At 40.0% G+C, this 12,550-nt stretch overlaps 1 protein-coding gene across 2 annotated transcripts in view; it reads right to left on the minus strand.

Annotated features, from left to right (window-relative positions):
• The window catches only part of PAPPA2 (pappalysin 2), a 459,501-nt gene that overhangs the window by 345,740 nt on the left and 101,211 nt on the right, over positions 1 to 12,550 (minus strand). For both annotated transcript variants that reach the window (XM_029618757.1, XM_029618758.1), the window contains one exon: positions 7,681 to 8,743. In XM_029618757.1, the coding sequence (XP_029474617.1) occupies positions 7,681 to 8,743 (1,063 nt within the window). The remainder of the gene's footprint in view (positions 1 to 7,680; positions 8,744 to 12,550) is intronic.

Here is a 12,550-nt window from a genome sequence, read left to right on the forward strand (position 1 = left end):
GTAAAACTGGGAGTATGTTTAAATATCCTCTATCCTGCATGCGTTAAAGCTGACAATTTTGTAAGGAAGATATGTAATTTACATTGGCTCGAGTAACTGCTTAAAATTAGGTGCACACATATGCAAAATAATTTTCACACACAGATTTAATTTATTTTTTTGAATAAGATTCTATAAAATGTGCATGCTTCTTCATGAATAGCAGGCATATATATGCACATGTGTGGGCATCTTTCACAAAGCTTCCTTGAGAACAATGGCTCCAATGGAATCTGTCACTGCATTTTAAAGCAGTAAGTATGCAGCATTTAGGATAAAAATCTTTTTTGTTTATACAGCAATGTCATGCTAAACATACATATTTTTGTTTAGTTCCAGCCCTGTTGCAGCATGAAACCGAAACAATGACCAATGTCGGCTTGGCTTGTTCAAAGGTTCATCAGATTGTTTAAAGGTTCATCTTAAACCAGCAGTTTGTTTCAAAGTTCTGTCAACCAGTTTTTCTCACTTTGGCCTAGATTAATCATTCTGCTACAAATATAGCAGAAATAGCACCCACGATAAAAAAAAAAAAGGGGTGAGGTTAGGGTAATTTTCCAGGTACTGCATCAAATAGCAATTTTACCACAACATGCGTTAAATTTATCGCACCCGTGATATTTTCACATCGCAACCTGAGAAGATCCATGCAATCAAGCTAGGTAGAGAGGTCATGGTACAAATCTACTCTTCTTTCACCTTTCATCCCTCCAAATCACATACAATCTTCACTAATGGTAAATATGCTGCTCGTACATATGACTGTGCATATAGAATTTCCTCCGAGAACCCACCCCCACAAACCTCACCCCAAGTTATTAGTGCCCCCTCTTACTGTGGTATAAAAAGATTAAAAATCAGTTGGCCTCCACAGACATTCTCTCTCTCTCTCTCCCTCCTCCCCTCCCTTCCATTCTCCCTCTCCCTCTCAAAATGGGATTTGTGATAAATTCCATTTCGTCTGTAATACACAGCTATCACAGGCATACCGCCCAGAAAAAAGGTATAGTTATTTACGGCATTAAATCCCATGATAGTGTGCGTTACATTATCGTACGCAACATTAACCAGCCCTCATTTCCATTTACTCCTCCCACTTGAATAAAATTTTCAAATTTGCATACGCGTTTCATGATGCAGTATTTATCGCATGCATTACAGTGTTTTTGCAGGTGTTAGGGCCCTAATGCCCCTAATAATGTCTTAATGCATTTTGATAAATAACCCTCTTGAGAGTTATCCAGGCTCAGTTTAGCCCTTAAAGTGGGGATTTTCTGGACTTTAAAAAGATAAGAGCTATTGTGCATTCTTGCCTCATTAATATTCTAAGAACTTATCTAGATCACAATAAATACACTAGTTTTTCAGATGCATGGCTTTTAGTGCACAGTCTGTTCTTTGAAAGTTGGCATATTGATAACTTTGGCCCTGGTTGCATGGATCTTCTTTAAATAAATAGAATTTGGATTTTTTGGTAAGAAAAAACAAATACAAGAATTTTGCTACAGTTTTTTAATTTAAAAAAATATTAGAAATTGATCAATTAAACATTTTTACATTAATAAGATAATTTCTTTGATAAAATAAGGCAAATAAATAGAAGTGGGGGTTTTGTACCAATTATTACAGCAATTAATATGCCTAAAGTAAATTCTTATGTGCATACTTAATGTCTGAGGACTTTTCCTACTCAGCAATAAATTCATTCATATATTTTAAAAAAAATTATTGATTAGAATTGGTAAAGGTTTTTTCTGTCAATAATTCATCAGTTCTTCACTTATCTCTTTTTTTTCATGTTAAATACTTAAAAGTACCATATTGGAAGCCCAAATAAAATGCATGCCACAAATTTAAAAAGGTCAAAAGTAGAACAAGCATCTCCCAAAATGGTGAAATGGAGTTAAGAAAGATACTATTAAAGATGAAAAGGTAGTTTTTAAAACATGGAAGCAAGACCTAACGAGGAAAATAGAAAGACACATAAGCACTGGCAAGTAAAATGTAAAGCACTAATAAAACAGGCCAAGGGAAAATTTGAAGTACGACTTGCCATAGGAGCAAAAAAAAAAAGAAAGACTTTTAATGTATATTATAAAAAGGAAATCTGCGAGGGAGTCATTAGGATGGTTTGATGACCAGAGGGTAAAAGGAGTGCTGCAGCAGGATAGGGCCATAGCAGGAAAAGCAAATGAATTCCTTGCTTTTCAATATTAGATGTTAGCCCACCCAGTCTGCCCAGTTACCCTGCCCACTCTGTTACTGCAAATCCTACTCATTCTTAGATCTTCTCCTTTTCTCTTTCTTACCACTTTCCCTTGTTTCTATCCCAGGGATGAAAGAAGCTTTCCAAACTCAATCACATTTAAAACTTCAGGAGGACCAAAATTTATGAAACCCAAGACTTAAAAGTGATTGTTGAAAAAATTATTTCAGATGTGGAATTTGTCTTAAAGTATGGTGGCATTTTTCCAACCAAATGAAAAATAAGTTCTCGGGAAAACTGACTGACAAAATTTATTGTGAAGGCCCTTAGCCACCTGCAAGATTTGTACTGTCGAATTGTCAAAGCTTTGAGTAAAAGCACAGTATCTAATCTGGATAGAGTCAGTGAATATCCATGCCAGGCTGGGAATGAAGCCTTACAAACTAGTGCGTGTTACATTCCCAATTTCAATGTTAGAGATAGCAGGAAAAAGGGAGGAAAGTCTTGTCATTTACCCAGTAAGAGTTTAGACCCCCTGCATGATAAACTATTCCAAACGGCAAATGAAACTCTAATTGAAAACCTTAGGTTCAAGGTAGACAACTGGGGGAGCTTTAAATCATATCAGTTAGAGAGAGAAACAGAGAAATCCAGATGCAAAATGTCCAGCTGAAGTTATCAAAGGTGCAAAACAGCTGTTCAGTGCAGAAAACAAGAATAATAATGCTTCTGGAATGAATAAAGAGCAGAGCCTCTGGTAGTAAGCTTTTTGGCCTCACCCTTTTACCTTGATAAAGCACTCTGAAGGAAAAAAAAATCCCACACACAAAATTCCAGCTTCCCCAGTTATCTGCTCAAGACAGAGTATAACGCAGGATGGGAGAGGATTTGTTTTGATACAATTAAAACCCAGCAGAATATCCCGTGCCTTCATGCCCAACAGCCACTTGGGGCGAAAACCAAGATGCAGTAGGGGGCAGAGCAGAAAACTTGCTCCGTTGAGATATTTTTAGTCTTTTGCAGTTACTGGATGCCATTGCTTTGGTGACTTCTAAAAGCACCCAGTAGAGTCAGAACTTGCTACAGAGGCCCCGCAGGTGCACCCAAAATCCTTTTTCAGCACATTTTGGACTCTGCTTGCTTTTACTGCTTTGGCTGTTCTTGCCTTTTAATCATACATATGCACAGTCAACACAGCCAAGAGACAGAAAGGGACTTGAGTGAGGAAGAGTAACTGTAGGATTAAAAAAAAAAACCTGTAGAATGTTTCCAAAATGCTTTAGATGCTTCATGAAACCAACACTTTTCGTCCATGCCTCCCATGCTGTTTTCTCTGTTTTACATGCTATCTCAAAGATTTTGACAGGTGTGGGTCATCTGAGAAGCTGCCCTGCATCTCTCTAATTTAAGATTCCAGTTTTGAGCATTTTTCATAGTACCATTAAGTCATCTGTTGCATAAACAAATTATTTCTGTCACTGGATAGCTCAGAACCAGAGCTTTCCAATGAAACTGCGAGAAGTTAAGAAATTGTAGATGCTGAAACAAGACTATTGGGACAGTGGGCTACAAATGCCCCTAAATAAATAAATAGATAAATTAAACAAACAGCCCAGGTGTTGGCACCCTATTTTTTATTGGCGTTTGGATTTAATTACATGCCTCTCCAAATCTGAGCTCAAGATGAAATACAAATCAAGTACAGTAGGTATTTCCCTGCCCCGGGAAAATCTAAGGGCTTAATTTAGTAAGACTTTTCTCCTCTTCCGTGTCTAAGGGAAAAATGCTTTGCAAATAGGGCCCTAAGTTTGTACCTGAGGCAATGGAGGGTGACAATTTTGCTCAAGGTCACAAGGAGCGTCATTGGAAGAGGCAGGATTTGAGCTCTTTGGTTCTCAGTCTCCTGCTTTAACCACAAAGGGCATGCACTGAGCATGTTTTTTGTTTTCGTTTTTTAGTTTGTTGTTTTGTTTTTTCTTTTTATTTGTTTTATTTAAAATGAAACAAACAAATGAAAAAATGACCCCCCCCCCCACCTCTAAAAAAAAGCAAAACAAAAAATAGCTTCACCTTGCTGCCTCCTATTCAGCCACTGCTACAAAACCCTCCACCACACTCCCAGAATCTACGGGACTCCTTCAAACCACTCACCTCATCTGCAAGTCTAAGGAGCAAGCGTGATCCTTGGTCACTCCTGCCCCACTGGCAGGCATATGCAATAAAGTGCGCCCAGCCTAGCACAAAGGTTTACACGCATTTTGGACGTGCTAGACTAGCACCCGATGCAATAAGGAGATTAGCGCGTCCAAAACGCACGCCCGAACAAATGCTTAGCCGATAGCACTCATCACATGTAAATTCCATGTAGATGAGACTATTGGCTTTTACCCCCACTGCAGAAAATCGCTGGGCACCCAACGCGCACTTTTTAACGCTGCAAATTTAACTCCAGCCCTGGAGCAGGTGTTAAATCAAACCGCAAGTCAAGGGCTCAGGAGAAATTTACAATATAGTGTCCTGTATGGTTCCTACCTTTATCCTTAAGCACCTACTGCTTGTGATGTTTAAGAATAAAGGTATATTGCAATGGCTTGCTAAAAAAAAAAATAATTCTGGACTTATAATATACACACACAATAGACATGCTCCAGGCTGATTTCACCCCTTGCTACTGTGCGTGTATATTGGGCGTCCAGAAATCGACATGAAGCGGGATAAAATGGATGCTCGTATCGAGCACCCATTGCAATTGTGGGCACACGTCTCCTGTTATGCTAGAATTATGCTAGGGAAGCGTAATTCTTCCCTAGCGTGTCTCTTTTTATTGCAGCAACTCATGAAAATATAGCCTCGGGCGCCCAGGAGAAATGCCTTTGTGCATGTTAAGAAAATGGGCACTCAATACCAGTGCCTGTTTTAAAGTGCTTCTTATTGCATCGGACCCTGGGTGTCCATCTCAAAATAATACCAGCCAGCCCTCTGTACAGCAAAATGGCAATGGCCTCAGGGCTAGCCAGAGCTATTTTGTGATGAAGACCTGGCAGCCAGAAGCGACTGAGGATCGCTCCTGCCCCTTAGACTCATGGATGGGGTAAGAGGTTGGGGGATCAAGGGAGATTAAATGGAAAATCTTGTGAAATTTCCTATTTCATTTCAAACAAAAAAACATCCCTCCTAAAGAATCTTTTCAGTATAACCTACAGGAAAGAGAGATCCTGGCAGATCTAGCAAAAGATGGACCGACTGTATCTATAATAAAGCCAGAACAGGAATGTTGCCCAACCTGTGATGGAAGATATAATACAGAAGTTTCTAATCAATTTAGGACATTGCTCTGTGGATGAAGTTGAAGCTGCAGTGATATCATTGTTCCACAATGACAAACAGGAGGAGCACATGAAAATAATGAAACGAAGCGTCCCTGAAAGCAGGAAGCCCACATTCAGGGGATCACTGTTTTTAACTAAAATGTTAGAATAGAAAATATTGCGCATTGACCAGCTTAGTAGGTTAGTAGCTATTGTAGGTTTCCAATGTATCAAATGTATCAAACCACTAGAGGTTTGCTTTAAAATAATCTAAGGATACAGCAGATACACAGTCTCCCTTTGTAATAGATTCCTTAACTTTTCCACTGTAAATCTAATTTTAGCTTCAATTAATATTAATATTATTGGTAAATTGGCATTTCTGTACATAAAAACAGATCAAGCTCGATGAGACATAAAAACAGATCAAGCTCGATGAGACATTAATTTTATCTGTCTCTTATAAATTGGTTTTTTTTTTAAATAATTTTGGATGATTACTATAATTTCTGTTCAAGAATTTTTCTTGATTTATAGGGGAAAATAATCAAAGTGACTACATTTGTGCAAACTCAGCAGGTACTTTCTATCTATGAGGTTTGCACCAATAATCTACACAAAACTATATAGGTAGTGTTGCTTTGATTTTTGCCCCTGACAAAAGCACCCACAGAGATTTTCAAGTGCTTTTTCTGTGGGTACTTTGTCCAGCCAAAACAACGCACATAGTTTTGAAAATCCCAGCTGATGTGCATTGTTACTTTCCCCAACTTAACCCTAGCTTACATTCCACCAATCCTTAAAAACAATGTCACAAAGTATAACATTGCAAAAACAATACAACAAATAATCAATAAACACATTAAAAATAACACAACAAAATTAGCCAAAACAATAACAGGCTAAAATATAATAATGCAAACAATAAGTCATAAAGTATATCTGAAAACCAAAGATTTAACTTGTTAACAAAATGTCAAATAGCACATCTGGAATCGCACCTGTACAGAGTATATTCCAGAGATAGGGGCAGTTACAGAAAAGATTCTAGCTCTGGTTTTGGCCAAATGAAGAACTTTAAATAAGGGAATATTTAAAATTCACATTCTGAGGGACCTAAAAGAATAAGTAGGAGTCCAAATACCAAGTATAGAGCACAGGTGACCAGGAACTTTATTAGGAAGCACTTTAAAAAATAATTGCTAGGATCTTAATCTGAATTCTCCATGGAACAGGTAGCCAGTGCAATGATTTCAAGCCATATTGTGGAGCCCCAGTTATTATTTATTTATTTATTTATTTATTTAAAATTTTTATATACCGACATTCATCCAGGATATCATATCGGTTCACATTGTAACGCAAAAACAAACGCACGGCATGGCGCTTTACATTGAACAGCCAGGCTGCTGCATTCTGTATCAATTATAATACATGTAAGAGAGAAGATGTAAGTCCTAAACGGGCATTATAATAGTCCAGGTAGGCTAACACCAAAGCCTAGACTACTGTTCAAAAATCTGATGGAGAGAAAAATTGTTTAACACATTGTTCTAATTTCAGTCTATAAAAGGCAGTTTTTGCAATCTCCCTAATTTGTGATTTCATAGTTAATTGAGAATCCAGAAGTACTTTTAAATAACGCATTTCTGATTGAATAGGAATCTTAACATCAATCAACTTAAAATTAACTAAGTGTGGACAGGTCCACGAAAAGAAATTTAAAAAAGAGAGAAAATAACTTTATCCGTTTTATGACTGGTGTCAGTGCAAGAGTTAGCCAGCCTTTCTGTTCAGTAACGCGTAGATTTTGTAAGCTATGCACGCGTGTCCATGTGCACATGCTTCCCGGCGCGCTCACATGGACGTGCTGATTTTATAACATGCAGCCACCGGCATGCACATGTTATAGTGGATAAAGGAAATGTATCAGGATCTCCAGGAGCAGGTCTCTGTGCTCCAAACACTATAGTAGATGGCCCAGACCTATTGAATTAGCATCATTTTACAGTTCTTCGCTTTAACCATAATTATAAAGACATGCATGAGGATAAAAAGTAGATAAAGCACAGCTATTTCAAAGACCTTAAACCAAAGGGAAATACGCACCCCATGAGACCCTCTTACCTTTCTGGTGAATCAGGGTCAAAACAAGTCTTCTTCACATCTGTCACCTCAGGGTCGCAGCAGTCGCCATCATCAAAATCATCAAGCATGTTGTTGCACTCCATGTGGCAGATGCCATCACGCTTCTTCCAGGAGTAGCAGCGCCCATTAAAACGACAGTCTCCACCATCATAACCAGTCAGTGGGTGCTCACACTCGGGGTCGCAGTGATCATTGCCAATCTTGCTGGGCTCACAGTTCACTAGGATGGTGCGGTGCCGCAAAGAGGAGTTGCGCACTTCATGAACAGTCAGCTGCCAGCTGATGTTATAGCGACCAAATGCTTCAATTAATGCTTGGTGCTGATGAGAAATCTGATCATGGCTGACCATTGGGTGGCGCCCATCATCTTCACAAATATTGACCACCCGGTATCGTATCACTTTTTCACTGCGGAGTGGCCAATACTGATTGTAATTAGTGATGAGTTCCACATTATCACATATAGTTTGTCCACATGGTGGGGGTATGAGTGGGGACAAAATATCTTGCTTTGGTACTGGGAGTATTTCTAGTAATGGGTAACCACTATTCTTAAAGGGTATCCATTCTTCCTCAAATTGGGCAAAGTTGGCATTGAACACCAAGGTAGCATCTTCTTCCTTGTCTTTCTCCAAAAGGTGATGTTTAAGTTGCTTCTGCGTTTGAGAGGTTCTCCATAAAGTTAAGGATCCCAAATGACCTCGGAAATTGTTACCTCTCTCAGAATTGTCCCCTCCAAGAAAAAGAGTCCGGCAGGAAGCCATGAAGGAACTGTGGAGAGCACCTGACTGTATGAAACTGCTGGCAACTTGTATTCCATCCACATATAGGGTCATCTGCTGTCCATTGTACGATGCAGCAATCTGTGTCCAAGTTCCAAGCTGGTAGCGATGATACCCAGTTATAGTGGAACCCCTCTTCATTTGGTCTGTTCTGAGTGAAAAAAAGAAATGGGCATCCTTTTTCTGATAATGCTGCACTGTGCGGATCCCAAGTGCCCAGCCCTTGTCACTGATAGCGTGAGAACAATTGTCAAACAAACCTGCAGAAGGCAAAGACCAAGAAACATGCTTATATGTAGAGTACTTTATTTATGTGTATGAAATCATATGGACATTAAAATTCCCAACCGATTAGAGTGGATAGCTATCTCACTACCCATAGCTAGGGTCAATGTGCACAAATTTTGTAAATTGTGGAGAGAGTTTTAAGTTATTTGCCAAAATATTTTTAGATTTTATATTTTGGTGGAGATTTTTGCACACTTTAGACATCAGCACAGGTAATTTTCTTACAGTTGCAAACATCTGGGGACCTATGCACTAAAGCTCAGCATGCATGACAGGCCATTTGGCATGTACAAAACATAATATGCTGTGTACTAACAGGTCAACATGCACACTAAACCACTCCCCTACCCAGACATATAAGACAGTACATGCTAAAATTACCACTATCACATGATGTTCGGGGGGGCTGGGGAAGGCTAATGTGGAGAGTAGGGAATGAATGGGAGTGACACAGCTGATTTTGTTGGAGGGGTGCAATCCCCCATGCTAACCAGCCCTATCACTTTGGGCTGATTAGCATAGGAGATTTCATGATTCATCACATGCATGCTAAACTTGTTCATAGTGACAAAGTAACATAGTAATGGCAGCAGAAAAGAACCAAATGGTCCATCCAGTCTGCTCAGCAAGCTTCTCGTGATAATATCTACCTTGCCGTGTAAGTCACCCCAGGTTTCTCTTAAGGGTGGTCCATGTAGTTACCCCCAATCCTTATGATAAGTATAGAAATATTTACAATAAAAAAAACCAAGCAACTGTGAAACCCATAAAAAATTATTGCTAACAACATTTTATTGGGCGAGAAGCCTTCCAGAAAATTCTGCAATGTTGACTTGCTTTGGTATTGGAAATGGCTGTAGAAGCAATCCTGTGCTTTTCCTTTATGTCTGCATATCAGTACCCCCAGACTGAAAAGGTTGGGGCCATCTGAATCCAATTCCACTTTTATTTCCTCCCGCCATCAAAGCAGAGAGTGATGTTATAGTTGTGTCAAAAGTATCAAGGCTTGCACACTAATAGTATGTGATCGCATTTTTAGGGGGGGGGGGGGGGGTGGGGGCGGGATACGCAAGCTATTATAATTTAGTATATAAGCATTGCTGGGAACTCTTTGGATTTATTACAAGCTGTATTACAAGCCACAATTTTACCGAAAATTGACTATTGTAATGCACTTCTACTGGATCTTCCTAAAAGCACAATTCAACCACTTCAGATGTTGCAGAATGCGGCTGCTCATTTAATCACTAATACAAGACGATATGAACATATTACTCCAGCACTCATGTTCCTACATTGGCTGCCAGTATCCTACAGAATTATATTCAAAGTTCTTTCACTCATCCACAAATAAATCCTCAACCAAGAGATGCAATGGTTTTCTGAACAGTTCATAATTCGCACATCCAACAGACCTATAAGAAGTATACACCAAGCGAAATTAACTGTACATACTCAAAAACACATCAAACTCGTTTCCACCAGAGACCGCTCATTCTCCATTGCTGGGACCAATATCTGGAACAACATGCCGCTAGACCTACGTATTGAATCCTGTCACAAAACCTTCAAAAAAAAACCTTAAAACATGGTTGTTTGAACAAGCATTCAAACTATGAACATTTATCTTACAACCAATCCATACCCTTCCCGCTGTCTTTTAATCCTATTTTTTGACTTTGAGATGATTTTAGTATTGCTATTTGACAGTTAATTTCCTCCTACATAATACTCAAATATTAATACTTATGATTTTATAGTTTAAAAAAAAAAAAAAAAGTTAGCATATTTTGTAAAGACTTTACTGTTAATTGTTTCACTGTTCCAATCTGTTATATGTAAAGCCGGTTGCTAAATTATTGTTTTATTGTAAACCGAAGTGATGTATTCCTTTACGTACCTCGGTATAAAAGAATCTATTAAATAAAAATAAAAAATAAAATTTAACCTGGAGACTTCGGAATTGCCGGGTCTCCAGGCCAACACCGATAATCTCCGGGTGCCTTGCAATTGCTGCGCTAGTGAAGCAGCCAGAGTAGAAGGTGTCTGATTTCCTACATGGGCCAATTGAATGCCTCCTTCCTTTTCCCTGCACTGTGACCAATCAGAGACCTCCTTTCTTCTTCCTGTGCCTGCGGACCAATGGTATGTCTCCTCGCTTTTTTCTGACTGTGTTGGCAGGAAGAAGGGATAAGGCCTCCGAATTGCCTGTGGGGACTGGAAGAAAGAAGGAGGCTGATGGCAGAAGCAACAATAGAAGATGCTGCTGCTGCTGCTACTATTGGGTGAAAGAAAAACTCACCAGTAGCAGCAACCCCAGGAGGAGGTTGCTGCTACTGGTGAGTTTGGGGTGGGGATAGGCAGTAAGTGGGGGAGAGTATGTGTGCTTGTGTGTGTATATGTGAAGGGGCATATATGTGTTTGTGTGTGTATATATATGAGAGGGGGCATATTTATATATGTGTATATATGTGAATGGGTATGTGCAAGGGGGAGTATATCAAGGAGAGGTAAAAGAGCATGTCTGTGAGAGTATGTGTGTATGTGTGTGTATGTGTGTGTGTGTGTGTGTGTTTGTGTAGGAGGAAGAGAACTGAAAGTGTGATTGAGCATAGTGAGAAGGTGAGTGGGTATTGTGTGTGTGGAAGAGGAAGATAAGGGAGGGAGGGAGTATGTGGGTGAGAGGGGTGGGGGGAAATGAGAGGAGTAAAGATGTGAGCATATGAGAATGTGTCAGAGAATGAGGAATGAGAGCATGTAAGAATGAGTATGTGTGTGAAAGTAATCATGAACATGTGAGTGCTAATGTATGTGTGTATGAGAGTAAGTTTGTATACATTCGGTCCCTCACCCCTACCCCCTACCCCCACCCCTACATTCACAGTAATCTCAGGATGACTAGAAATCAACAGTTCCCAGGTATGTGCATAGGCCATTAAGTGATCTACCCCTGTTCGATGTAAACCGACCTGATATGGTATTCAACCTTGAAGGTCGGTATAGAAAAAAATGTTAAATAAATAAATTGCATACTAAATTTTCAGTGCACATGCAAAACAATTTTTTAGTGCGTGTTTTAGTACATAGGCCTTGACACATATCTTCCTAACTTAATCTTCAGTGCACAGCTGATGTCATAAGCAATAGGGATGTGCAAGGGAGAAAAATTTGTTTTCATTTTTTGGTTCATTTTAGGAAGTTCTTTTCCCATGAATTTCAGTTTGTGGATTGCTTGATTCATTTGATTTGCATGAAAAAATAAATCAAGCAATAATAAAAAATACTCCCAAAAAGCAGCCAAAAAATAAAAGCTAGGCCTCCCTCCCTCCTGGAAAACTGCTGGTGGCCAGGAATCCCTGGCCCCAACTTACCCAGTCTGATTGGGATCTGTTAGCTAGGACTAGGCCAAAGCCTCGGACTTGCATAGACCAAGGTCACACCTGACTGAGGCTTCGGCCTAGGCTGGAGCCCAAGCCCAGGCCCGATGCCATGACTCAGCCTGGATGCCGGGTTCTGGACCTAGGTCTGATGCCGTAATCTGACCCGGAGGCCAGGTTCCAGCACCTGGGCCTTGGCTAATGCTGGAACCCGAGCCCAGGCCCGATGCCGTGACCCAACCCAGAGACCGGGTCCCAGCACCAGGGCCTCAGCCCAGTCCCAGGCCTGACACTGCGACCTGACCCTGAGGCTGGATCCTGGCTCCTGGGTCTAGGCCCAAACGCTAGTGTTTCAGCCTAGACTCAAAGCCGTGGCCTTGCCTAAAGCATAGGCCACAGCCC

Source organism: Rhinatrema bivittatum, chromosome 10 (assembly GCF_901001135.1).
Source record: "Rhinatrema bivittatum chromosome 10, aRhiBiv1.1, whole genome shotgun sequence".
Taxonomy (NCBI): domain Eukaryota; kingdom Metazoa; phylum Chordata; class Amphibia; order Gymnophiona; family Rhinatrematidae; genus Rhinatrema; species Rhinatrema bivittatum.